Raw genomic sequence first — 25,050 nt, forward strand, 5'->3', positions numbered from 1 at the left:
GGGAAGAGAGACAGGGTGGGAGAGGGGAGGGCAACTAAAATGATCAGGGGTTTGGAACGGGTCCCATATGAAGAGAGGCTAAAGAGACTAGGACTTCTCAGCTTAGAAAAGAGGAGACTGAGGGGGGATATAATAGAGGTCTATAAAAGCATGAGTGGTGTGGAGAGGTTGCATAAAGAAAAGTTCTTCATTAGTTCCCATAATAGAAGGACTAGAGGACACCAAAGGAAAGGAATGGGTAGCAGGGTTCAAACTAATAACAGAAAGTTCTTCTTCACAAAGCAAATAGTCAACCTGTGGAACTCCTTGCTGCAGGAGGCTGTGAAGGCTACAACTAGAACAGAGTTTAAAGAGAAGTAAGATAAAGTCATGGAGATTGGGTCCATGGAGTACTATTAGCCAGGGGGTAGAAATGGTGTTCCTGGTCTCTGTTTTGTAAGGCTGGAGATGGATGGCACGAGACAAATGGCTTGGTCATTGTCTTCGGTCCATCCCCTCCAGGGTAGCTGGTGTTGGCCGCTGTCGGCAGACAGGCTACTGGGCTGGATGGACCTTTGGTCTGACCCAGTACGGCCATTCTAAGCTCAGGGCTCAGGGTTGGGGGTCTCACTGGTCCACCTTGATTTTCATGCACACCTGCTCCTGGGTGGCCAGGCTGGCAGCTATCCTGCCCTAGACTGCCACTTTCCTGTGCCTAGTGCGGAGGTCGTGGATGAGGTCCACGATGTCTGCACTAGACCAGGCGGGTGCCCGCCTCTTGTGGACCTGGGCAGGCTCCCGGGAAGAGGACCCTGGTCCCGGGAAGAGGCGGAGGGCTGGGTGGCAGCGGGTGGCTGGCTCGAGCCGTGCCAGGTGCAGGGTCTGCTGGCTGGGTGCTGGCAGGCTTGCACCTGACATGGGTACCGTAGCCAGCCCGTGCCCCTTTAAGGGCTCCGGGGCAGGGAGGGGGGCATAAGAGTTTCCCTGGTCGTGCCCAGAGTGGCCACCAGGACTCCCACTAGTTCGAATTAAGTGGCAACACAGCCCTTAATTCGAACTACTTAATTCGATCTAGGCGTTAGTCCTCGTGGAATGAGGTTTACCTAGTTCAAATTAAGCGCTCCGCTAGTTCGAATTAAGTTCGAACTAGCAGTTTGCTAGTGTAGCGCCTATCAAAGTTAATTCGAACTAACGTCTGTTACCCCAACAGCTTCTCCTTCAGACATAGCTTTTGACATTTGTGGCGGTGCTTATAACATCACTGGGTGCAATGCAGCTGTGTGGCTGCATTACTACTGTTGTGCTGCTGAAGTGTTGTATTTATAGACATGCCCTTAGAAAATCTGACTTGTACCAATAGCATTTACATACCTTTGCAACAGTCTATAGAAGTGTATTTACAATATTCCCTAGAGAGGTAGAAATTTATGCTTGAATAATATGAACCCTTTGATTCTAGCTCAAGAGAACAGAGCTCAGCTCATGTCAGACTTGCTCCCCTCTCCAATAGCAATGACTGAATCCTTGAGGAAGACAATGACAGCCTTGCCTGAAGAAAGGCATTTTCATGCTCTTTTGAGGGGAACGGAAGTTCCAGTAGGGTCAGAGGAAGAGAACACCTTTAAGAAATCAGGAGTTAAACAATATAATGTAAGAAGGACAAGGCTTGGCCTATACTAGAAAATGTCAGTTTAACTACATTGCATGAAGTATGAAAAAAATCCACACCTAAGAGGCATAGTTAAGACAACATGATACCCTGAATAGACAGTGCTAGGTTAACAGAAAAAATATCATTCTATAAACCCAACTACTACCCCCTGGGGAGATGGATTACCTGATGGGAGATCCCCTCACATTGGCATAGGTAGTGTCTACACTGAAGCGCTACAGCAGCACAGCTGTGCCACTGTCGCATTTAAAGCATAGTCCAGCTGTAAGAATCACTGAAAGAAAGGAGCACTACACAATCCAGATAGAGAAAAGTTTTCCCAGCAGTTCCTACAGAAAAGGAATGTCCAGTAGGGATGTAAGAATTAGACCAGTTAACCAATAAGCATCAGCTTACTGATTCCAATCGCTGTTAAACTGTTCTGCCTTCTAAATGTGCACCGACTCCTGCCTGCCAGCTTCACTCGCAGGGAGCTGGCTACCACCCTGCACTTCTGGCCCCACTCCTAGGAAGGCAGCTGCGTTGTGGGATCTACAGAATAAGCCTTATACTTCAGAGCCCACAGGGGGCACCTTATCCACCACCGGCATCCTTCCCTCCCTTGTCCCAACTGGCCAAGAACAGTTAACTGTGTAACCTCTAGGATTTTTAATGGTTACACAGTTACTTTTAAAAAAATGAAGTTACTCACCTTGGACAGTAATGACAGTTCTTCAAGAAGTGTATCATCCCCATGAGTGCTCCACTGTTGGTGTTGAGCTCATCTTGGTGCAGCAGAGACTTTTTTAGCAATGTCTGGCTGGGTAGCACATGTGTGGCTGGGGGATGTATGCTATTTACGCCTTTGGAGTTCCCGCATCTGGCCCACCTGCCTTCAGTTTCTTCATGTACACCCTATCTAATAGAGCTGATCTGAAGAAGTGGGGAGGATGGGTGGTAGTGGAGCACCAATGAGGACACACATTTCAAAGAACCGTTGTTACTGCTAAAGGTGAGTAACTTCCTTTTCTTCTTCTAGTGATGTTATCAGGGGTGATCCACTGTTGATGACTACACAGTAGTGCCCCATAGTTGAGAGGTGGGCTTCGGGTTAGGTCTTATGCACAGTGGAAAGGACTGCACTGGCAACATGAGTCATGGCCATCCTTGAAGAAATTGCATAATGTCTCATGAAGGTAAGATTATATGACCAAGTGGCCACACAGCAAATGTCCTTAAGAGAGAATCCTCTAAGGAGGCAGCTACAGCCCATGTCAAGTGAGCCATGGGAGGCATAGGAAGTGGTGTGCCTTGGAGGAAGTAATACTGGACAATACAGGATGAAATCAGCTTGGAGATACTCTGGGAGGAGAGAGGCACCTGGTGAGAATGTTCGGCAAGTAAAACAAACAGCATGTGTGGTTTGCGAAAAGATTACGTGTGTATGTAGAATGATGGAGCCTTGTATACGTCCTGCATGAGACTTCGGATAGAAGGTCGGCAGGATGATAGGTTCGTTAATATGGAAATCTGAGCACACTTTTGGCAGAAAGGAAGGGTGAGGCTGAAGGATTACTTTGACCTTGTGAAATACAGTACAGGGTGGAGAGGCTGTAAGGTTGCAATCTCCCTAACCTGTCTTGCAGATGTGATTGCTTTTAGAAATACTGTCTTTGTTGTTAATAGGGAGCATTTGGCTAGGGGCTTGAGTGATGATCTAATTAGAATGTTGAGCACCAGCTCACGAGGGAGCTATAGACCTACATGGGATATTGAGCTTGATCAGCCCCTTAAGGAACCTCTTGGAAAAAGGGTGCACAAAGACCAAAACTCTATCAACTGGGGAGTGGAACACTGATAGTGCAGGTAGGTGCACTCTTAGGGTATGTCTACACTGCATCCCTAGTTCGAACTAGGGATGCAAATGGAGACAATCGAACTAGTTAATGAAGCGGGGATTTAAATATCCCGCGCTCCATTAACATGATCTCGCCGGCGCGCTAGTTCGAATCACAGCTGATTCGAACCAGGAAGTGCGCGCCGGGACGCGTTAGTTCGGACTAAAGCCCTTAGTCCGAACTAATGTTACTCCTCATTTTTTGAGGAGTAACATTAGTTCGGACTAAGGGCTTTAGTCCGAACTAACGCGTCCCGGCGCGCACTTCCTGGTTCGAATCAGCTGTGATTCGAACTAGCGCGCCGGCGAGATCATGTTAATGGAGCGCGGGATATTTAAATCCCCGCTTCATTAACTAGTTCGATTGTCTCCATTTGCATCCCTAGTTCGAACTAGGGATGCAGTGTAGACATACCCTTACAGATGGAACTGACAGTCCTTGTCATTTCCGGTGCATGATATAGCTGGATACATCTTCTGCAGTAACTGTCATTCTTTGAGATGTGTATCCCCATTGGTGCTCCACTGTAGGTGCTGGGTTTGCCCCGGTGCCACAGGCTGGAGAGTTTTCATAGCGGTAGTTGGCCGGACTGCACATGCGCAGAGGCATTTTGGAACATTCACGCTCTTTCACATGATGCAGTGTGACGGGCTCCCTGAGGCCCGCAGTGAAGCCGGGGGCATCCCGGCTGGCTGACCGCCAGAGGAGCAGCAGCCGGCAAAACCGCGGAGGCATGGCCAGCAGGCTTTAGGACCGTGCCACTGTCAGGTATCTGCAATGTGCGTGAGCAGAGGGACACTGAGAGGGTGGGGCGATGCCCCATGACGTTGGGCGGCGGGCCATTTAAATCGGGCTCAGAAGGGAGACAGGGAGGGAGTGAAGATTGGAGCCCTCACCTGGATGGCCAGAGGCGCTCCACCAGAACCCAGCAGGGGAGGACTCAGCGGTTCATGGGAGGTGGAGAATGCGACAGGCCGGAGAAGGAAGGCAGCGAGCCGGTAAGACCCTGGGAATACTCCAGAGACCCTGGACAGCTGGAGGGGGTTAGGAAGCAGCCCAGGGCAGAGTGCTTTTGGCGCTCGTGGGCTGATGAGCTTCGGGGTGGATCCCCGTCAGCCGAGTAGGGGCAAACAACCCCCACCCTTAGGGCCCCGGGTTGGGACCCGATGGAGAGGGAGGGCCCGGGTCCCCCTAAACCTCCTCCTCCCTCAGTACATGCCACAAGTAGCAGCAGTGTGCCATCCTCTTGTTGGCCTCACAGGCCATTACCAACGCCCTTTGACCCGGATCGGAACCGTACAAGGTCACCCTGAAGTACCCTTGCCCCCACATACTGAATAGATGGTGGGCTCGCAGGGTCTCATCCTTGGACGAGGGAGCGAAGGCTTGCACCCATAAATCCATCCTTTGGGAGAACTGACCCAGACGGGAGGGCTTGCAGGCCCCGCCCCAGGTGAGGGGCGGGTGCTCGCTCCCAGTAACCAGTCACACCCAGTCCGATTCTAGCCAGTTCCTTGAACACGCATCAGAATCTGGAAGGGTATGTCTACATTACAAAGTTAATTCGAACTAACAGATGTTAGTTTGAATTAACTTTGATAGGCGCTACACTAGCGCTCCGCTAGTTCAAACTTAATTCGAACTAGCGGAGTGAGTGCTTAGTTTGAACTAGGTAAACCTCATTCCAATGGGGTGGGCAAACACCGATACGCCATCAATAAGATGCCAGAAAGCAGCAATTGTCGCGAGATAAACTTTAACTGATGCTATAGCTAGTCCTGTTTGTCTCAGGTGCATGGTGTATTCCAGAATAGCATACAGAGGAGCTGTCTGAGATTCAGTATGGTGCTCGGAACACCAGGAAGCGAATCTTCGCCATTTAGCCAGGTAAGTAACTCATATATTTTGTCTTCTGCTATGGATCAGCACCTGCTTGACCTCCGTGGAGAAGAGGTTCTTGGAGGCATTAAGCCAACTTGGGGGTGGAGAAGGTAACCTTGGGGGTGGAGAAGGTAACCTTGGTCTTGCGTGAGTAGGTCCGACAGCAGTGGAAGAGGGTATGGGGGTAAGGTGACAAGCGTGGGAGGAGTGGAAACAAATGTTGCCGTGCCCATGCCGGAGCCACCAGTATTACTGTGGTTCTGTCTACTTTGATTTTCTGAAGGATTCTTGGGATGAGAGGTGTGGGTGGGAAGGCATACATGAGAGGACCTCCCCAGTTGAGGAGAAAGGCATCTTCCAGAGAGTGTTGGCCCAGCCCCGCTCTGGAGCAATAAAGGTGGCATTTTCTGTTGTCATAGGTGGCAAAAAGGTCTATAAGTGGTGTCCCCCAATGTTGAAAGAGGGAGCGAAGGACTCCTTGCTGGAGTTCCCACTTGTGGTCCTGTGCGAAGTTCCTGCTTAGAGAATCCACTGTAATTGATGCCAGGTAAGGAGGATGTCACAAGAGTGGTGCCATTGGCAATGCACCAGTTCCAAAGTGGGGTTGCCTCTGCACATAGAGATTGGGAGCGCATGCCTCCCTGATGATTTATATAATACATAATCACTACATTGTCCATAAGGATCTTCACTGTAGACTCGCAAATTCAATCGTGAAAGTACCTGCAGGAGTTGGTGACTGCTCTTAGCTCTAGAAGGTTTATGTGGAGTAGTGTTTCCTGGGGAAACCACTGACCCTGGATGGATACGGTGCCCATGTGTGCTCCCCAGCCAATGAGGGAGGCATCGGGAGGTAATATGGTATCGAGGCTGTGGTTCGTGGAAAGGGACTCTGGATAGCAAATTTTTGTCAGACTCTTGACGGTGGGATCACCGATCTGTATACGTCATGTTTGGTGATGTTGTAGACAGTCGCCAGCCAATGCTGTAGGGTGCGGAAATGTAGTCTGGCATGGGGGACCACATACATCGTGGCTGCCATGTGTCCCATCAGTTTGAGACCTGTAAGAATCTGCATTGAACATTTGTAGAGAAAAGCATCTATTTCTTGTATTGCTCGAAACCTGTGGATGGGTAAGTACGCTCTTGCTATGGTGGCATCTAAGCGAGCTCCAATAAACTCCAGGTTCTGAGTGGGCTGGACCGTGGACTTGCCCTTGTTGATAAGGAGGCCTAACAGATGGAACATTCATCTGGTGATGTCCAATATTTCAGAGGCCTCTGCTGACAACTGAGCTTTTATGAGGCAGTCGTCTAAATAAGGGAATATTATGACTCCCTTGCATTGGAAGTAGGCCATGACTACTGACAGTGTCTTCGTGAACACTCTGCGGGGAGTCGATAGCCCGAACGGTAGGACCTGGTACTGGAAGTGGTCTGTGCCGATTGTAAAGTGGAGAAATCTTCTGTGTGCAGGATGAATGGCAATATGAAAATACGTGTCCTGGAGGCTGAGAGCAGCAAACCAATCTCCTTGATCCAGAGATGGTATTATGGATGCTAGAGTTACCATCTTGAATTGCTGTTTTGGGAGATATTTGTTCAGTTGCCTGAGATACAATATAGGTCTCTATCCTCCCGTTTTCTTTTGTACAAGAAAGTATTGGGAGTAAAACCCTCTCCCTCTGAAATCTTGTGATACTCGTTCCACCACGCCTATAGATAGGAAGTGGTCAATCTCACTGCATAACAAGTCTTCGACAAAGTGGTCCCTGAAGAGGGACGGGGTTGGTGGAGTTGTGGGAGGAATGGAGAGGAAGGGTATCTCGTAGCCGAACTGTATTATGTCCAAAACCCACTTGGTGGTGGTAATGTCGGCGCGTTGATGATAAAATGGGCACAGGCAATGATGGAACAATTGGGTAGAGGGAGTTGATGCGATGAATATGCGAGACTGGTTGCTTGCTCTTGAACAAGAAGTCAAACCTGCTGCTTGTTATTGGGCTGATTTTGGGAACAGATGGTCTGGTTATGGCATCTCTGTGGTCTGTGGCGTTGGCGTGACTGGTCAAAGGGACGTTGTTGCTGCCACTGCTGTCTGTTGTGGCTATAGTCATAACGTCTTTGGAAAGGAGTGTAACGCCTCCTCCAGTAAGATGGGGTGTACATCCCCAGGGTCCGGAGGGTAGTTCTTGAGTCCTTACTGGAATGGAATACTGTGTCTGTCTTTCCCGCAAACAACTTGTCTTTATCAAATGTTAAATCTTCTACCTTGTTCTGCAATTCTCTAGGAACTCCTGTGGATTGAAAGTATGAAGCCCGTCTCATTACTACAGTGGTGACTATTGTTCATGCTTCAGTGTCCGCTACATCCATGGCTCTCTGTAAACCAGCTCTGGTGGAGGCGTAGCCCTCTTGAACAATCAATTTAAAAGAGGCCTTTTGGACTCAGACAGGGACTCCATTAAAGTTGTGATGGAGTTACAGTTATCGAAGTTGTGGTTCAATAAATGTGCCAGGTAATTTGCTATCCTGAGCGAGATTGTGGAGGATGTGTAAACTTTTCTCCTGAAGAAATCCAGTCTCTTGGTGTCCCTGTCTACTGTGTGGTTTCTATACTACAGTGTTTTTGCTCTTTGTTGCGCTGCATCCACTACCAAAGAGTTTGGCTAAGGATGTTTAAATAGAAACTCTGAACCCTTTGGTGGTACAAAGTTCTTTTTATTCACTCTCTTGTTCATGGGAAGAACAGATGCCGGAGTTTCCCATAACTCACCCGCGACCTCAAGAATAGCCTCATCCAATAGAATGGCTAATTTAGGGGTATATGATGTCTGGAGATTTTTAATGAGGAAAAGTTGTTTCTCCTTTATCTCCATGAGTTGTATCTCCCGGGTCACTGCCACTCTCTTAAATAAATCTTGGAACTGTTTGAGGTCATCAGAAGAGGAAACATTTCCTGGAATGACAGCTTCATCGGGTGACGATGACAACTGATCTGTAGGAGATATGTCCAGCGGCTGAACATCTACCATGGAACTTCTACCATACTCCTCCTCCGGTTTGGATTGGGGAGGCTGTGGGGATGGAGGGTTTTGGTCCAAAGGAGGTGGAGCTGGAACCCTTGAGTGTCTGGAGGATGAGTGTTCAGCCAAGGACAGATCTGGAGGGATGACAGTAGGAGTGACAGTGTGGTAAGTAGCACCTACGATGGTCGTGGCAGTCGTAATGGTTGTCATGACAATAATATGAGCAATGTGAATGAGAACGTCTATACATGTGAGACCATTTGTATCCTTCCCAATAATCTGATCTAGGTGATCATGGTGGGAGGGAAGGGGTATAGGACTTTCTTGGAGGTGGCAATAGAGAGGCAGAGAAGTGTTGGCTTGAATAGTGAGGCTGCTCCCTGGGTGGAGTGAGAAAGGGAGATGGTAGCCTTTTAGAGATTGGTAATGCCTGATAGGTTGAGATGACTTTGGTGAGGGCAGTGGTGGCAGCGAAGATGACAGTGCTGGCAAAAATGTGGAAGGCGGAGAGCAGGGTGAGGGGCTCTGCTGTTGATGTGTTTTTGCGTGCACCTTCCTCAGTGCCGCATGTTCTGGTGCCGAGATCGGTGATGTCTGTTCTGGTTCCGAGGTTGGTGCCGCTCATTCTGGTGCCGGAGTCAGTGTCACTGGTGTCGGTGCCGCTTGGGCCAGTGCTGGAAAGATCGGTGCCGGTGAGGAAAACTCGGCACATATTGGTGCTGCGTGTATATGCCATTCCGATATGGATATCGGTACTGGCGGTTTCAGTGCCGAGGCTACCGGTGCTGTGGCTGCTGTCAGTGCCACTGAGGAGCATGCGGATGGTATCGTCACATCCATCTTTCTCAACTTGGAGGCCCTGGTTGAAATGGTATATAAAGCAGCCATTCCAGATGTGCCCGACTTGCTCCCTACACTCAATCTTCCCTGCGAAGTAGCAGGGAGAGATTTCGTGGGAGATGGTCTAGTTTTTCTTGCCAGAGTAGCGGCTGGGAATGAGGTCCTGCGCTTTTGAGCTGGTTGGTGTGACAGAGGGGGAGAGGCTGATCCTTTTTGCTGAAGAGCCTTGTCGAAGAGGGTCATATGGAGCCTCATCTCCCTATATTGGCAAGCCCTGGCCATGAGCTTGGTGCAGTGGGGAATGTGGCTCTCACTGAGATGACATATGTAGGCTGAGTGCCCATTTGAGGCCATCATGGCCTCACGGCATGAGTCACATTTTTTAAACCCGGGGGAGCCGGGCATATTTTATGGATTTTTTTTAAAGGAATATCTACTAAGAGGGATATGAACTATATCCAGTGGAGGGTGGGTAGACTTAACAATAACTATCTAAATAAACTGTAATATCAACTGTGTCTCTTTTTTTAAAGTAATTAAAAACATGGTATAATGAAGAACAGAGGGAAAACCGTTATATTAACAAGGATAGACTTAGAATTGTCTCACAAATAACTCGCATTGAGGAGAGCAGTTCACTCTGTCTGCAGCCTGAGGCAGTTGAGAGGAACTGGCTAGAACCGGACTACACGATGAGAAAGAACATGAACTCCACGAGATGCCTCCACGCATGCGCGGTCCGGCCAACTACTGCTATGAAAACTTTCTGACCTGGGGTGCCGGGGCAAGCCCAGCACCTACAGTGGAGCACCCATGAGGACATCACTTGAAGAAGATGTTTTGATGCCCTTGGTCCGAGACCAGAGTGGGAAGCGCTTCCACTTATAGAGATAGGTATTGTGAGTGGTCTGTCTGGCCCATGCTGGGGCTGAGGATGACATGGGTCCCGTCTGATTTGGAGAACAGTACTGGGCATACTTGGTGTTCCGGTGCATTGCAAAGAGATCTACAGATAAGAAACCCAGACAGTGGAAGATTTCTCATAGAACTCGCACGTGGATCTCCCATTCATGATCTATTGCAAAGTAACAGCTGAGGGCATCTACTGTAATATTGTTGATGACAGGGAGATGTGACACAACGATGTTGATACTCTTTTGGATTCACCAGTTCCAGAGGCGTACAGCTTTGGCACAAGTGGAATGAGGTAAAACAGCTGATCATATTGTTGGTGAGGATGTGCACTGCAGAACCTCAAATATGGTGAAAAAAATGTCTGGAAGCATTGTGCACAGCTTGGAGTCCCAACAGGTTGATGCTGTAGCCTTGGGGAGAAATACAATGGAATTTATGTGAGTAACACTTGCCAATCTGACTAGAAGATTCTAGGTTTTCCCTCCATACCTCAGGTTACATAAGTTGAGAACTAGAGTTCTGTTTCTGGAGGTGGATCTAGGGGTCCACAACTGCAGCCACACACACAATGAGGATAGTACCAAATTAAAACAAGTTTTATTATGGAAGGTATTAAGATGGCAAGCCCTGTGCTGTGCTACATCCACAACTAGCGAGTTTGGCTGTGGGTGGAGAAATAAAAAGTCCATACCCTTGGACCTCTTGTTAGGTTTTTTTTTTTAAGGGGGGAGGGCGTTTGAGGCTGGTGTCTACCAGACCTCATCCACCACTTCCATCATTGCTTCATCTATCTGAAGGACAATCCTTGATTTTGAGATCAGCTGGAGGTTCTTTAGGAGGTTGTGGTGTTTCTCCTGTACCTCAGACAATACAACCTCCTGGCTGGTGGCAACTCTTTTAAATAAGTCCTGAAATTGCTTCACGTCATCCATGGGCAATGAGTCATCTGAAATAATGGCCTCGTCAGGCGAGCAAAACGACTCATCCATTGGGGAGACATCAGGTTGCTCTGCCTCTGCCTCCTCAGTAATTTGACCATCTTCTGTCTTGATGTCCTCAGTCGGCTGAGGAGAACCATGAGGATGAGAGATAGGTATTGACTTTGGAGCTGGTGTTGACGTTGCCACTGTCAGTGCTGTGGAGGTGCCCAATAGCAATATGTGGACCAGTGAGGAGAGTAGTGAAAATGGCTTGACCAGACTGAATACCACGAAGGATGATGATCATGCTGTAGACAATGAAAACCCTCTTCTTTGTGGACTTGGATGGTGAGGAGACCAAGTCCTTAGCCTGCCTGCTAGCCCTCTCAGCTTGGCTGCATTTGTCCCCACTGGTTCAGGGATATAGAGCCTTGTCGAAAAGTGGCATACATAGTCTCAGATCCCTGTCTTTGCAAGCTCTGGCAGCGAGACTGCAGCAGTGAACACACTTCTGGGGAACATGGGCTTCACCCAGACAACGTATACAAAACCTGTGGCCATCTGAGGCAGGCATGGGTCACGACATTTTTCACATTTCTTGAAGCCTGCACACCAGGGCCCATTGTCTGCGAGCCTTTGTCTTTTGCCTTCTTCTTCTTTTCGTTTTGTTTTTGTTTTTGTACTGCTCTGTGAGAGGCATTTTTTTTCTTTACTCAGTATGAATCGAAGTCTATCGAGGAGAAGGTTTTAGTTTTGACTTCCTATGTACTATTCTCTACTTATCCTTCTATTCTATTTTGTTTTTTGTTTTTTTTAACAGGCGGTACCTCAGAAATGTTGAGGCAACTATTTACAGGAAAAAGTTTATTTAAATAATCCCCACTTCATTAAAATAAAAATGGCCGCCATGCTGTGCCGACGATCAGCTGATCCAGCACAGTGCGGCAGTCTAGACATGGCGCAGTCGACAACGGAAGCCTTTGTCAACCGCTCCAGTATGCCTCATGAAACGAGGTTTACCAGAGCGGTCGACAAAGGCTTACTTTGTCAACTGTGCCACGTCTAGACTGCCGCACTGTGCTGGATCAGCTGATCGTCGGCACAGCATGGCGGCCATTTTTATTTTAATGAAGTGGGGATTATTTAAATCCGTGTTTATTTGACTATGCCGAATAAACTATTTTTCATGGCTCTGTCAACTGAGCCATGTAGTCTAGACGTAGCCTCAGAGTCTCTCTCTGTGTTGTTGGGGAAAAGAGAAGTATATAATCTGTTTCCTAACTCCAAGCACTGCTAGCCAGAAGCTAGAACTATTAGTATGGCAATCATACATGGCAGACTACATGGCAGACTACATTCCTCTTCCTATGCAGCTTGCTAGTAGCCAAATTTACTAATCCTTCAATACTGCTTAGGATAGGGCAGTGCCCTGCAACTATTTTTGTGCTCTGCATGAAGAGGGGCTCACCAGAAAAGGAAAAATTATCTTTACATCCTCAAATCCTCAGCACTCATTAAAAGACCCAGACACAATATGACCATTAGGATATAACAATGTACTTATGGCCCTATAATGGAAGAGTTACACTAGGGAAGCAGATAATCTATAGCAGACAGATTTCAGAGAAGCTGACAAATTTTGATGGTTATGTCTTAAGGAGAAATTCAAACTAAGACAAACAGAAGACAAGTGTTCTAATGTCCATCATATAGAAATAGCTGGGGTAAATCATTTTCATGCACAGATATAATGTAAGTCACAGAAACATTTTAATAAAAAGTCTAGAAATCACAGTATATGGTATCTATACAAAGCAATGCAAAGTAATTGAAGTGCCTGAAAAATGCATGAGTTGGAATTTGCTTAATGATTAAACTGGTACATTTTTAAGTCCGTATAAATATTTAATTATTGATACTATCAGTAAAGATAAGATCTCTTGATGTTACTTTTCAACATATTGCTACTCAAAGTAATCCATGTATTATTTACGTTAATAGTTTGTACATACAGTCAATCACTAATAAAAAAAAATCTCAAAATCCCTAATCACATCATTAGAACCTATTGTAACATTTCCTACATTTGAGAATCAGAGCATTTTATTTAAAGAATCAGTCTGGCCATGATACCACAAAGCACAGCCTCAGAAGACATCAGTTTGAAGAATCAGATGTCAAAGTGCTCCCTCTAATGTCCCTTAATCATCACACCGATTAGTGGTTGAATAGTAATGATAGTGATGTGATTAAAAAGAGTATTGACAAGGTATAGCTAGTCATACTACTAGCATTCTACGTATGTTCCTCCAATTAGTATTTAAACAGGATAGCAATTAGACAGACATCTGCTCTTGTATACCTTTTCAGAAAAGAACTAAACTTGCTTATTTATACACACACATGAACAAAGAAATATTTAACAAGATAAACTATAGGCTTTCAGTTGTAAACATAATTGAACAGATTTCTTTTAATAAGTGCTCTCTTTTACAATATTTAGGAATATTTTATAAATATACCACATGTTTAATTAATACAGTTTTTGAGCAGGTCAAATTATTCAATGCAAATACATTTATCCAATAAATTCCCTGTTCTCAAATTATGGGTAAACAGGCTTATATTTATTTGTAATTTGAACAATTTGTGTGTCAGACCACTGGTTATTTGTAAACAGTTTATTTAGATTATTCTGTAATAGTGGTGTGCAATTGCTCACCAATGTAGCATTGCATTTTTCCATCTCTCTTAATGAACAACAAATATATGAAAGAGGGAGAAACAGTATATAGCTGAAAACTGACCGGCTTTTCTACCCTCGTTTCTATGTCTATATGGAAATTTGTACAAACAGCAGCCATTCCTCAAACATTTGTGTTAAAAAACTCATTTTTGAAAGTTTTCATAAAGAGTTACACAGAGGCAAAGCAAAAAGCTTTTTGGCATTTGAACAAATGTTTATTAATACTGCTTTGAAGTATTCTCTCAATTTTTTGTAATGTTAAAATAGACATTACCCATTATATCATGTAACGTATTCCATATCTTGGCCTACAACACATTAATAATTTTCACTTTAATTTGTCAGAGAATAAGACACAATCAAGAATCTGTTTATATTTCTGATATTTAGGAGGAGCTACAGAAAAATTAAATCAAAGTGCCTAGACCAAAAGTGATACCCTTGCAAGAAATGCACTTAACATTAGGTTTGGCTATTAGAAAATGCTGATTAGGATTAGTTACTGCAAAGAACTGTGTTACTAGTGCCAGAAGTTCAATACAGACAAAGGCTATGGCAATTAAGAACAATCCAATTTAAACTATTTTCCTCCTCTTGCTTTTTTTCTTTTGCAGAATTACTTCCAACTTTTCCATCTGAAGCAATTCCTTGTACTGTTTAATAAGGTACATCAATAAAGTGCATAAGCAGTTTCAAGTGGTGTTTGACAAGATATGCTGAATTGATGGCTTGGCTTACATCCTCTACCACATCAAAACATATCCCTCAATATTCACAAGTCTCCTTTAGCTTGGGGCACAGAGTGTCCACAATCCCTCCAAACTCATATTTCTCCAGTGAGTAATACATTATCCAAAATATATGTAGGGTCAAAAAAGCTTCATTTACACCTGTGCACCTCTCTCAATTCAATGAGGTCAGACAAGTCTAAGGGTGCATCTACACAGCAGGATTTAACTCAAAATAAACTACATCAATTGCATAGCTTATTTCAAAATAGCTTATTTCGAGTTTTGGTGCTGTCTATACAGCACTTATTTTGAAACAGAACACTCTTCCTCTGACTTCCCCTGCTCATAAAATGAGGGTGATGGGAGTCAAAGTAAGAAGTCTTCCAGCTTGACAGTATTTCAGCATTATGTCAAAATAACTGCTGGCTGTATAGACGCAGACCATGTTATTTCAAAATAATGCTGCTGTGTAGACATAGCCTAAATGAGTACAATATTTGTTTCACTGATATTGAAATGTGAAATGCCTCCTAATTTATACCCAACAGAATAAAGAATGCAACTCTGGTGCAGTGTTTACTCAAGAGTAAGACGTCTTTGTGGAAGTAAAATGTGATACCGAGAGCCAATCCTGTGAATGGAAATAGTCCATCTAGCTCTTCAACACAGAACTTAAATTCGTGTCACAACTCATTTGTTTCCCAGGTTTTTGTCTATTGGAAATCCAAAGACAGTAACACAACGAAAACCTCTGACTAATTTTTTTCCTCAAGCGTAGCTGTTTTTTGGATGACTGCCAGGATTGCCTCAGTCCTCATTCTGGCTCAAAGAAACACACCTCTTGTGCATCCCATGGGAAATGATTGGTTCCACCTGCCAGAAAGATTAGGTGTAACTAACTAAATCTTTAATAGTGGTGTTTATCACCTGAGATTCAGTGACTTAGAAAAAGAGCCCTGAATTCCTTTACAAGATCTTAAAAGTCTGAACGCTCTTTTGTAAATCCCAATAAATTATTTCCCCTATAGTTTCTGGGGGTGTTAACTAGCTTCCATATACTCATAGAAACAGATTTTAAACACCAGTTTCATTGTCTGACAGAGTAAACAAGTCATAATACTCAATTAAAGCATAAGGAACCTTCTTTAAGGAGAATACATTTTAGCTTTTCCCATACTTGGAAAGATATTAACATTTAGTTTCTACTTTCAGAACAACCAAAAGCAGAGCAGACTAGGAGTTAAAATTTTGCTTGTGTGATTATTCTGAGGAAATATGTAAGTCTGCCATCTGGAAGCATTTTAGACAGTACAAAGTCATTGTGTGCATGTCTCAGCAGATGCAGCTTTTATTCACAGAGTTTTGAGGGCTGTTAATTTAATTAGTTTTATATTTTCATACACCCACCCTTCCTCCATTGGTAATTCTACCCAGTTCCTGTAAGTATAGCTTGATGCAAAACTGATGCTGAGGGACAAATTGTAACCTAATGTAAATACAAACAAATGAAATTACCATGGACTTCAAACAGAATTAAATCTGACTATAAACAGGTAAGAAAAGGATAAATCACAGGATGACTATAAGCCACCAGTATGATGGTTAAGAAAAAGGCATTCTAGATATTAAGCATTTCCTGTAGAGATAGAGAAGTATTAATGAAACAAAAAACAGGACTATGTAGCACTTTAAAGACTAACAAGATGGTTTATTAGGTGATGAGCTTTTGTGGGCCAAGGTCTGACCCACGAAAGCTCATCACCTAATAAACCATCTTGTTAGTCTTTAAAGTGCTACATAGTCCTGTTTTTTGTTTCAGCTAGACTAGACTAACACGGCTATATCTCTATTACTATTCTACATGCAAAGAAGTATTAATGTTATTGTACAATTGGAAAGATCTCAACTGGAATACGGTGTATAGTCCTGGTCACTTAAGATCATGAAAGATTAATTTAAAAACCGGAACAGGTGTAGAGAAGAGCTATAAGGATAATCTGGGCAATGGAAGGCCTACCTTAGGATAGGAGGCTGAAGGAGTTTGGCTTGATTAATGTAGCAGAAAAAGAAGTCTGAGAGGGGACACAATTGCTCTCTATAAATGAAGGTATTTATACTAAAGGATAATGTTGCCACATAAAGAAAGGGATATAAACTTGCCACAAATAAATTCAAGATGGAAATTAGAAGGTTTCTAACCATCATAGGAATTCTGAAACAGACCCTTCCCCCAAAAAAGTTATGTGGAGGGGGGGTAAATGACTCTTAAATTATTTTAATTTAATAATTAAGTTATCAGGATAATTGCTGAGTGCAATTGCATGCCAGGGTTGTTAATGATGATAAAGGGCAATATTCAACAGCCCTCGGGCGCACTTTTAATTTCTGCCTTATGTCCCTAAAATTCACTCTTCAAGTTGTCAGCCAGCCACCACATGGGGTAAGGAAGGGATTTTCCCCCTCTTCCTTCCTCTGAAGCATCAGGGATGGCCATGGCTGGAAATGTGGCATGGGCAGTATGGATCTGGTCTAAGATCGAACCAAACATTCTCTTTTTCAGGTGCTAGGCTGGCAGGTTGGTACTCACATGTTCAAGATATATCTGATGCCATCCCAACAACACCATGTATAGTGGTCATTTTCTCCCATGTATAGTGGTCATTTCTCCCATGTATAGTGGTCATTTTCTCCCAGGTCAGACAGGCACTAATTGTGGGGGAGTGAGGGAATAGTTGCCTTATTCTGCAGCAATAGTCACTTGCCAGGATTACCAGGTATATCTCACTTAATCATGTCCCTGTCACTGCAGAAGCTTTGAGCATGGACTCATTTTGGTCTCCCCTTTTCTTTTCCTGAGGAACATAATAGTCTCATCCTCCATAAGATGTAATACATTGTGGTTGTTGGATTTAGAATGGTTAGTTTGGTGGCCTCTAACGTACAGCAGTTCAGACTAGATGATCAAATGGCATATTCTGGCCTTAAACTCTGAGAATTTTATCTGTAAATGGCTTCCTAGGCAATCAATACTCACCCCTCCCAATGTTTATTTATTTACCATATCTTCCTTGCTTTAATAAGGATAAAAGAGGGTTGAATAATTCTCTACTCTTTGATTTATATCAACTACAGCTATAGATGGTGATGTGGTGAATCCAGAAAGGGAGGGATATTTCCAGTGAGTTTTTGAATTTTAAAAACTCCATCCATTTAACTGGATACCAGATAAAGTTCTGTTTGCTTGGTATTTTTGGTACTTTTTTTTGACAGAAGAGGAAATGTGGGAAGGGTTTTTTGTTTTTTAATACAGTTACACAAAGCTGCAACGGGGAAAAATGTTTAACAAGGTTTTAAAATAGGAACTATTGTATGGACAGAAATGTAGAACTCACTTCAAATTTTGTACTGGTGTTTTAAAATTTTTCCCCATCTACCAATTAAAAAAAAATCAGGAATTCTAACTGACCATCGTACAGTATAAATGCTGCATAAAACCAGGCATGTCCATTTAAAAAATACAAGTATACTTACTGGTTACAACCAAGGCATTGATCATTCAATGCACAACTTGTGGGCAGACTCTTGTGCATGTATAGAATTCCACTGAACAAAAAGGGTCTTTATACAGAAGCAGCACGCTCTTCACCCCCAGAATTCAACTATAGGACCAAATCCAAGGATTATATAAAAGGTTCACCTAGAATCCTGAAAGGATGCAGTTCTTAAACATGGTGGAATGAAAAAACCCATACAATTGGATACCATAATACAGAGTACTCTCCACAGAATATATAGGAAGGCTAAATATTAGTTCATAGGGGTGGGTGTATAGCATCCTGCCTACAACATTCCATGAAACTTAATGAGATAGATCATCTGAGCTGAGAGGACTATCCTGCAAAATCTAGATGGAGACAGTACATGACAGGTATCCTTGATGAGGTGGGAGATCAAAGAGGTAATCAGTAATAAAATATAACAGATGACTTAACTACTATTATATAAAACTGTTCAAATATCACGCTAGAGCAAATAACACATAAATACGTAGATCAGAAAAGGCAGTGTCTAAAATAGAATGGATATTAAAAAAACTAGAAAGTTTATAATGAAAAATTCCATTTCATGCAAGGAGAAAAGGGGCATAATTTCAAATGGGGGGGGGCAGATTCTGATCTCATTTACACTGGAGTAAATCACTCAAGTAAGTGCCAAATGCCATTAACCTTAATTTACATAGGTGTAATCTGATAGCTGATTAACTATATGGGAAACCTAACACTGAAATTTCTGACATTTTTCAGATCTGTCATAAGTATGATACTTACTGAACAGCTCTTATCAGCATTCCTTTTCCAAAATTTCTTTTCTTGTTTCTTTGCTGCACTTGAATGTAGAGTTGTATGAGTTTTTATTTGAGGATTTAAAGCCAGAATGTTCTGTAAACAACAAAATGAATAATTTTAAAATTCAGATTAAAAGCTCAAAAAAACAATACAATTTTAAAAATGTACATGCTCAACTGATCCCATCTCATCAAAGCACAAATGAATGTTTTGTAATGTTAAAAAACAAATTGTAAAAGAACAGAACTAAGTAACAGATCAATTTTAAATGAATGTGTTTAGATTATTTCCTGCTCCAGTTTATACACTCTAGATTTTGAGTATTTGAGGTATTGCTACATTTTACTAAAACAAAAATATATGACATCTAGTTGCAGCTCTAATCTGAATTTGTAGTACATTCTATTGTTGTATGCCTCTTACCTATCGTCTATACACATGCCAGGTAATTCTTTTCCATTATATTTTTCTTGGTAAGCTCTACATTTTGAAAATAAAAGACCACATAATGTTGCTTCATCATTTCCAATACCTAGGACATGCTTCTAAAGTCCTAGTGAGACACTATACAGCATAAATTAATTATCTCTCTACTTCAATAAGTTTTTCTATGGCATGGCACAAATAAATGTTTGTCTACGTTGATCATTTCAATACTGCTCTAAACAACAGACAAAGACATACAATGATTTTAGTCCTACTTCTTCCCGTGACAAGTTTTAATATCTCTCTGAATTTTGTAAGTTTTTGTCAATGGACCCCTCGCGCCTCTATCTATGGCTAAATGCATCATTTCCTTGTATTTTATTAATAAAGCAACTGAAAAGTTATTTTTATTACAGCTGAACAGTGATCCAAGTAAAATTCATTTAGTCACATTACTTTTCAGAATGTCAAATTTACATACTTGACTGCACTTTCAATAGCCATTGTCTTGACTATTAGATCATACTCCCCACCTAGAGTATGATAGCCTAGTATGTGGATTCCAAATGCTCTATTATCACCTAGCCATATCGTTATGTAACCCATTTGCAAAATGTGACTATGTCCCTGTGACGCCCCGGGTCGCCCCGCGGCGTTTGTCCCAAGGGCTCTCTCTTGTCCTAGAGCTCCGAGTCCTTCAGTTTCCCTTTTTCACGCGATTATCTTCGTTTTCCCTCTCCCTGGCAAGGCGGGAGGGGAAGGGGGGCCCGGGCCCGTCCCCTCTCATGGGCCCCAGCCCAGGGCCCTAAGGGTTCAGGTTCAGTTTGACCTGAACCCGGCTGATGGGGTGCAACCCCTTAACACATCAGCCCACCAGTCAATCCTGACTCTGCCCTGGGCTGCTTCCTTCCTCTCTGGCACCGTCGTCCCCCGGCGCCCCTCTGCCCGGCTCGGACCACTCACCCTGTGGAGTACTGCTGCCACCGCTTGCCTCCACCTGGGCAATCCGCTCAACTCCTTCTCCTCTCCACCTCGGTGCAGCCGGGCCATTTTAAAGTTGGTGCCGGGGTCGCGACCCCAGCGTCTCCCAGCGACCCCGCCCCGCGTGCCTGGGCTTCCCCCCGTTGCCAGGGCGACGTGGCTGACGTCTCCCCGGCGCCCGGCTGACGTCCTCCGGCGCGCCGGAGGCCAGAGCGCTCCATGTCGCGGCCGAACACTCCAGGCAGAGGCGGGCAGCGTGTGGCGTCCCGCCATACAGTGTGGCTTGGGCGGGTGCCCCCGCCACGAGCGGGTCTGCCCCGTCACAGTCCCCCTCCAGTGGCTAAACAACATACAGGATAAGAGTCTACTAGTATTATCAGTTAACCCTTCACTTCAATTGATCAGTTTGGATGGTGTTCCAGATTCAAATCTTACTAATGACCCCAGGGGAGCATATTGCTATTTTCAGCCACTTGAATTTAAGGGGGGTTCCCCCCAGTTTTACTTTAAAAAAGAATACACACGCATGCACATGCAAACTGTATACAGGCGGTCCCCGGGTTACGTACAAGATAGGGACTGTAGGTTTGTTCTTAAGTTGAATTTGTATGTAAGTCGGAACTGGTACATATTATAGGGGAAACTCTAGCCAAACATTTCTCCAGAGCTCAGTTTTATTCTCCCACACCTCACTTCCCTCAGTCCTTTATTCTCAAGCTGAGGTGTCTGCTGAAAAAAGCCGCTCCGCGTCTCCCTGGTCTGCTGGGGGGTGGGGGGCGCTAGCTTCACGTCTCCCTGGTCTGCTGGGGGGAAGCAGCTGGTGCGGTGTTGCCTCACCCCGTTTGTAAGTAGGGATCCAATGTAAGTCGGATCCATGTAACCCGGGGACTGCCTGTACTTCGCCATCACAGGGAATAAAATATGTATATTTTCTTATTGCTCATGGTGAAGCTGTATGAAGCTCAGAATGAAAGTGGGTGTTCACTGCTCCTGACAGCCTGGCAAACAAGTGGCTGAAGGACTGGCTACACCAACACAAATAGTGTGTTGTAATCACTGCTCTCTCTGGGATGGGTGATTGATCAAGGTCTTCAAGATATTAACATGAAGACTTTGTAAACTAAATAAATGAATAAACTTAAAAAACAACAAATAGTCTAGCAGCACCTTAAAGACTAACAAAAGATGTAGATGGTATCATGAGCTTTTGTGGGCACAACCCACTTCATTAGATGAATGGAGTTTTAAAAGTCCAGATCCAAGAATAAGTAGAGGAAGGAGGGGGGAATGAAGAGGGCAAAAATAGTGAATTAGAGTGCTCAAGTTACAAGAAACTAAGAAGAACAATTTGCACTTTCTTTAAGTACCCATTGTTTATTTGGTTAAGTTATTAGGATGTGGAAGGTAGTTGTTGGCCGCCAATGTCTTTATTCATACCTCTGTGATAGGAATCTAACTTGTAAATTAAGTTGAGTTCCAACCCTTACCTGATTATTCGGCTTGTGGAATTGGCCTGAAACAACATGGTGACTTTAAGATCCATGAATGAGTGCCTGGGCAGGTTAAAGTGTTCTCCAACAGGTTTTTGTGTGTTGCATTTTTGGATATCTGATTTGTATCCATTAATTCTTTCCCATAGAGATTGTTCAGTTTGGTCAATATACATGGCAGCAGGGCATTGCTGGTATTTGATGGCATAGATCACATTAGTAGATCTGCAGTTAAATAAGCCCCTGACGGAGTGGCTGTTGTGATTAGATCCATTGGTGAAATTGCTTGTGTAGATTTGTGGACAAACTTGGCACTGGAGCTGACTGCAGGGGTGGGTTTCTAGATGATTATGATGGAGGTGTGCTGTGTGGTTTTTGGAAAGAATTTGTTTGAGGTATTCGGAGGCAATTTTTATCTTCAAGTCAGCAGCATGGGCACCCACATGGTGTCAGCCATGGGCACCCATATTACCCCACAATGTACCAATGTCTTTATGGCTGACCTTGAACGTTTCCTCCACTCTCACCCTCTAGCTCTACTTACACTACATTGATGACATCTTCATCATATGGACCCACGGGAAAGAGACCCTTGAAGATTTCACAGGGATTTTAACAACTTTCACCCCACCATCAACCTCAGCTTAGGTCAGTCCACATGAGAGATCCACTTCCTAGACACTATAGTACAATTACATGACAGACACATTTCCATGGCCTTATACCGGAAACGTACCGATTGCTACACTTACCTTCATGCCTCTAGCTTCCATCCAAGACAAATTTCTCAAATTATTGCTTACAGCCAAGCCCTAAAATATAACTGGATTTGCTCCAATCCCACAGACAGAGACAAACACAGGATTTATTTATTCTTGGATCTGGACTTTTAATACTCCATTTATCTGAAGAAGTGGGTTGTGCCCATGAAAGCTCACAATACCATCTACATGTTTTGTTAGCCTTTAAGGTGCTGCTAGACTATTTGTTGTTTTTTTAATTTTGTCCATTTACAGACTACCCCAGCTACCCCTCTGATGCAATTAAATGAATGTTATACATTTACTCTAGATCTTCACCTAATTCAAAACCCTTGCCTCAAACAGACATACACAATTGTAATAAAGGAAGATGAGGGGTTCAATTTTGAAAAGTATTTAAGTGACTTGAGAGCCTAAATCTCATTTTCAAAATTGACATAGAATCCTAAATCCCATTGATTTTCAACAAGACACTTCAACAGCCTTAATCAGTCAGATACTTCTGAACATTTTACCCCTATCTTTTAGAGATAACATAGTGTTCCTAACTATGAATATTACAATTATCTCATCAGGCTCTGAAATGAGTTACACTTTTCTAGTAATATACTATAACAGATGTACTCCTTTGGGTATTGATCTATTTGGTTTCAATATTGCAACAAATGGTGGGAAAACCACCAAAGGAAGAATCTGCATATGTAGAGTATGTTCTAGAATTAATGCAGAAAAAAGGTCTGGCATTGAATAGAAGTAACGTATATTTTAAGAGTTTATTACAATAATTACCTACATAAATGTAAATCCCTTTCGAGATTATATGCAGACAAATCATCATATACTTTTAAAATAACAGCAGAAACATATACTGTATTTAATATTATACACATAATTCTAGTTATTATTTAAAATAGCCTAAGTGTGCAAATGTAATTCCATTATGATTTATTATTGTCAAATTGCTCAAACAAAATGTGCTGTACAAATGCATTCTGTTGAACGGTAATTAGATCCAATATTAATGGAGAAAACAATAGTCTCATACAGGTTTAATATGAGGAGCAAAACATTCAAAAACCTCTCATCTTATACATGCCCTAACAAGAGACTATGTACAATCAGTTTAATATTGCACACACCCTTTTCAAACCAAAAGACCAGGCTGATCATTTCCTGATAGCAAAAATATTTTTTTATTTCACTGAAATGAAAATATAAACAGTACAGTTTGACTTATCTGAGTAGAAGAAATGAAGGCAGCTGCAAATCTGTGTAGGGTTAATGGATCTGTGGAACAGATACCCTCCAAAGAAAAACTGATAATCTTAGGGGCAGATATTATTGGGGAAAGCAAGAAAAGATCCAAGGTAATTCTGTTCGTAGTCTCTTTACTCAATATCAGCCTATAATATTTACAGATGACATTATTTCTTGAAATAATTTCCCCCAAACCTCGAGTGTTAGGGCTACCCAGACACTGCTGGCAAATGTTTTTTCAAGAGCTATGTGATTTGCACAAACATTAGAACACAAATAGTATCTAAAGGAGTGTTTTAAGGAGGAGGGAGAAAAATGTTCTCCTTAGCCTCTCATGACAGAACAAAAAGCAATTGTCTTAAATTGCAGCAAGGGAGGTTTAAGTTGGACATTAGGAAAAACTTCCTAACTGTTAGGGTGGTTAAACGCTGGAATAAATTGCCTAGGGAGGTTGTGGAATTTCCATTACTGGAGATATTTAAGAGCAGGTTGAATAAATGTCTATTAGGGATGATCTAGATGATGCTTTGTCCTGTTTTGTGGCCAGGGGACTGGACTTGATGACCTCAAGTTCTCTTCCAGTTCTAATATTCTATGATTCTATGAAAAATCCCAAATACAACCTATCCAATATACTTAAACTTACAAGTACTGGCAAGAAAATTGAGATTTTTGCTGATAAATAGGATGTGAAGAGCTTTCTGAGGCAATAAGGGCTATTTACGGACCATGGTCGCATGATACCACACCACTTCTGTTCAAGAGAAGTCCATGTATTTTAAAGGTATAGAAGCAATTAAAGTCAAGATGTCTGAATCAGAAGCCAACTGTCTCTGATGCTACTATCTAATCTATACCTCAGCAGACATGAAAGAGAATCTCTTGCTCACACACATGCACCAAGAACAGTAAGGCAGCAGGGTCAGATAGCATATCAGCTGAAGTCTACAAAAAGTTTGAAGGTGAAGAGCTGGTAAGAAAACAACACACACTTTTCTTCATATGTCTGATATAATGAGAAGATTTTGGAAGAACTGAGAAATGCCTACATTGTTACAATCTTTAGGAAAGAATATGTCAGAGTGTGGAAATTATCGAGACATTACTACAACAGGAAAAATTCTTGCCTGTATTTCCTTAAACTGATTACTTCCCCTTTGCTGAGGAAACACTACCAGAATGTCAGTGCAGTTGCCAGG

The 25,050-nt window shown here is 43.2% G+C and overlaps 1 protein-coding gene across 5 annotated transcripts in view; it reads right to left on the reverse strand.

Annotated features, from left to right (window-relative positions):
• The window catches only part of DPYD (dihydropyrimidine dehydrogenase), a 675,852-nt gene that overhangs the window by 610,800 nt on the left and 40,002 nt on the right, over window positions 1-25,050 (reverse strand). For 4 of the 5 annotated variants that reach the window (XM_075936591.2, XM_075936587.2, XM_075936589.2 and 1 more), the window contains exon 2: window positions 18,919-19,029. The exons of the other annotated variant lie outside the window; for it this stretch is intronic. In XM_075936591.2, the coding sequence (XP_075792706.1) occupies window positions 18,919-19,029 (111 nt within the window). The remainder of the gene's footprint in view (window positions 1-18,918; window positions 19,030-25,050) is intronic. 5 annotated transcript variants of the gene reach the window in all.

This window comes from Pelodiscus sinensis, chromosome 9, assembly GCF_052426305.1.
Source record: "Pelodiscus sinensis isolate ZL-2025 chromosome 9, ASM5242630v1, whole genome shotgun sequence".
Lineage (NCBI taxonomy): Eukaryota > Metazoa > Chordata > Testudines > Trionychidae > Pelodiscus > Pelodiscus sinensis.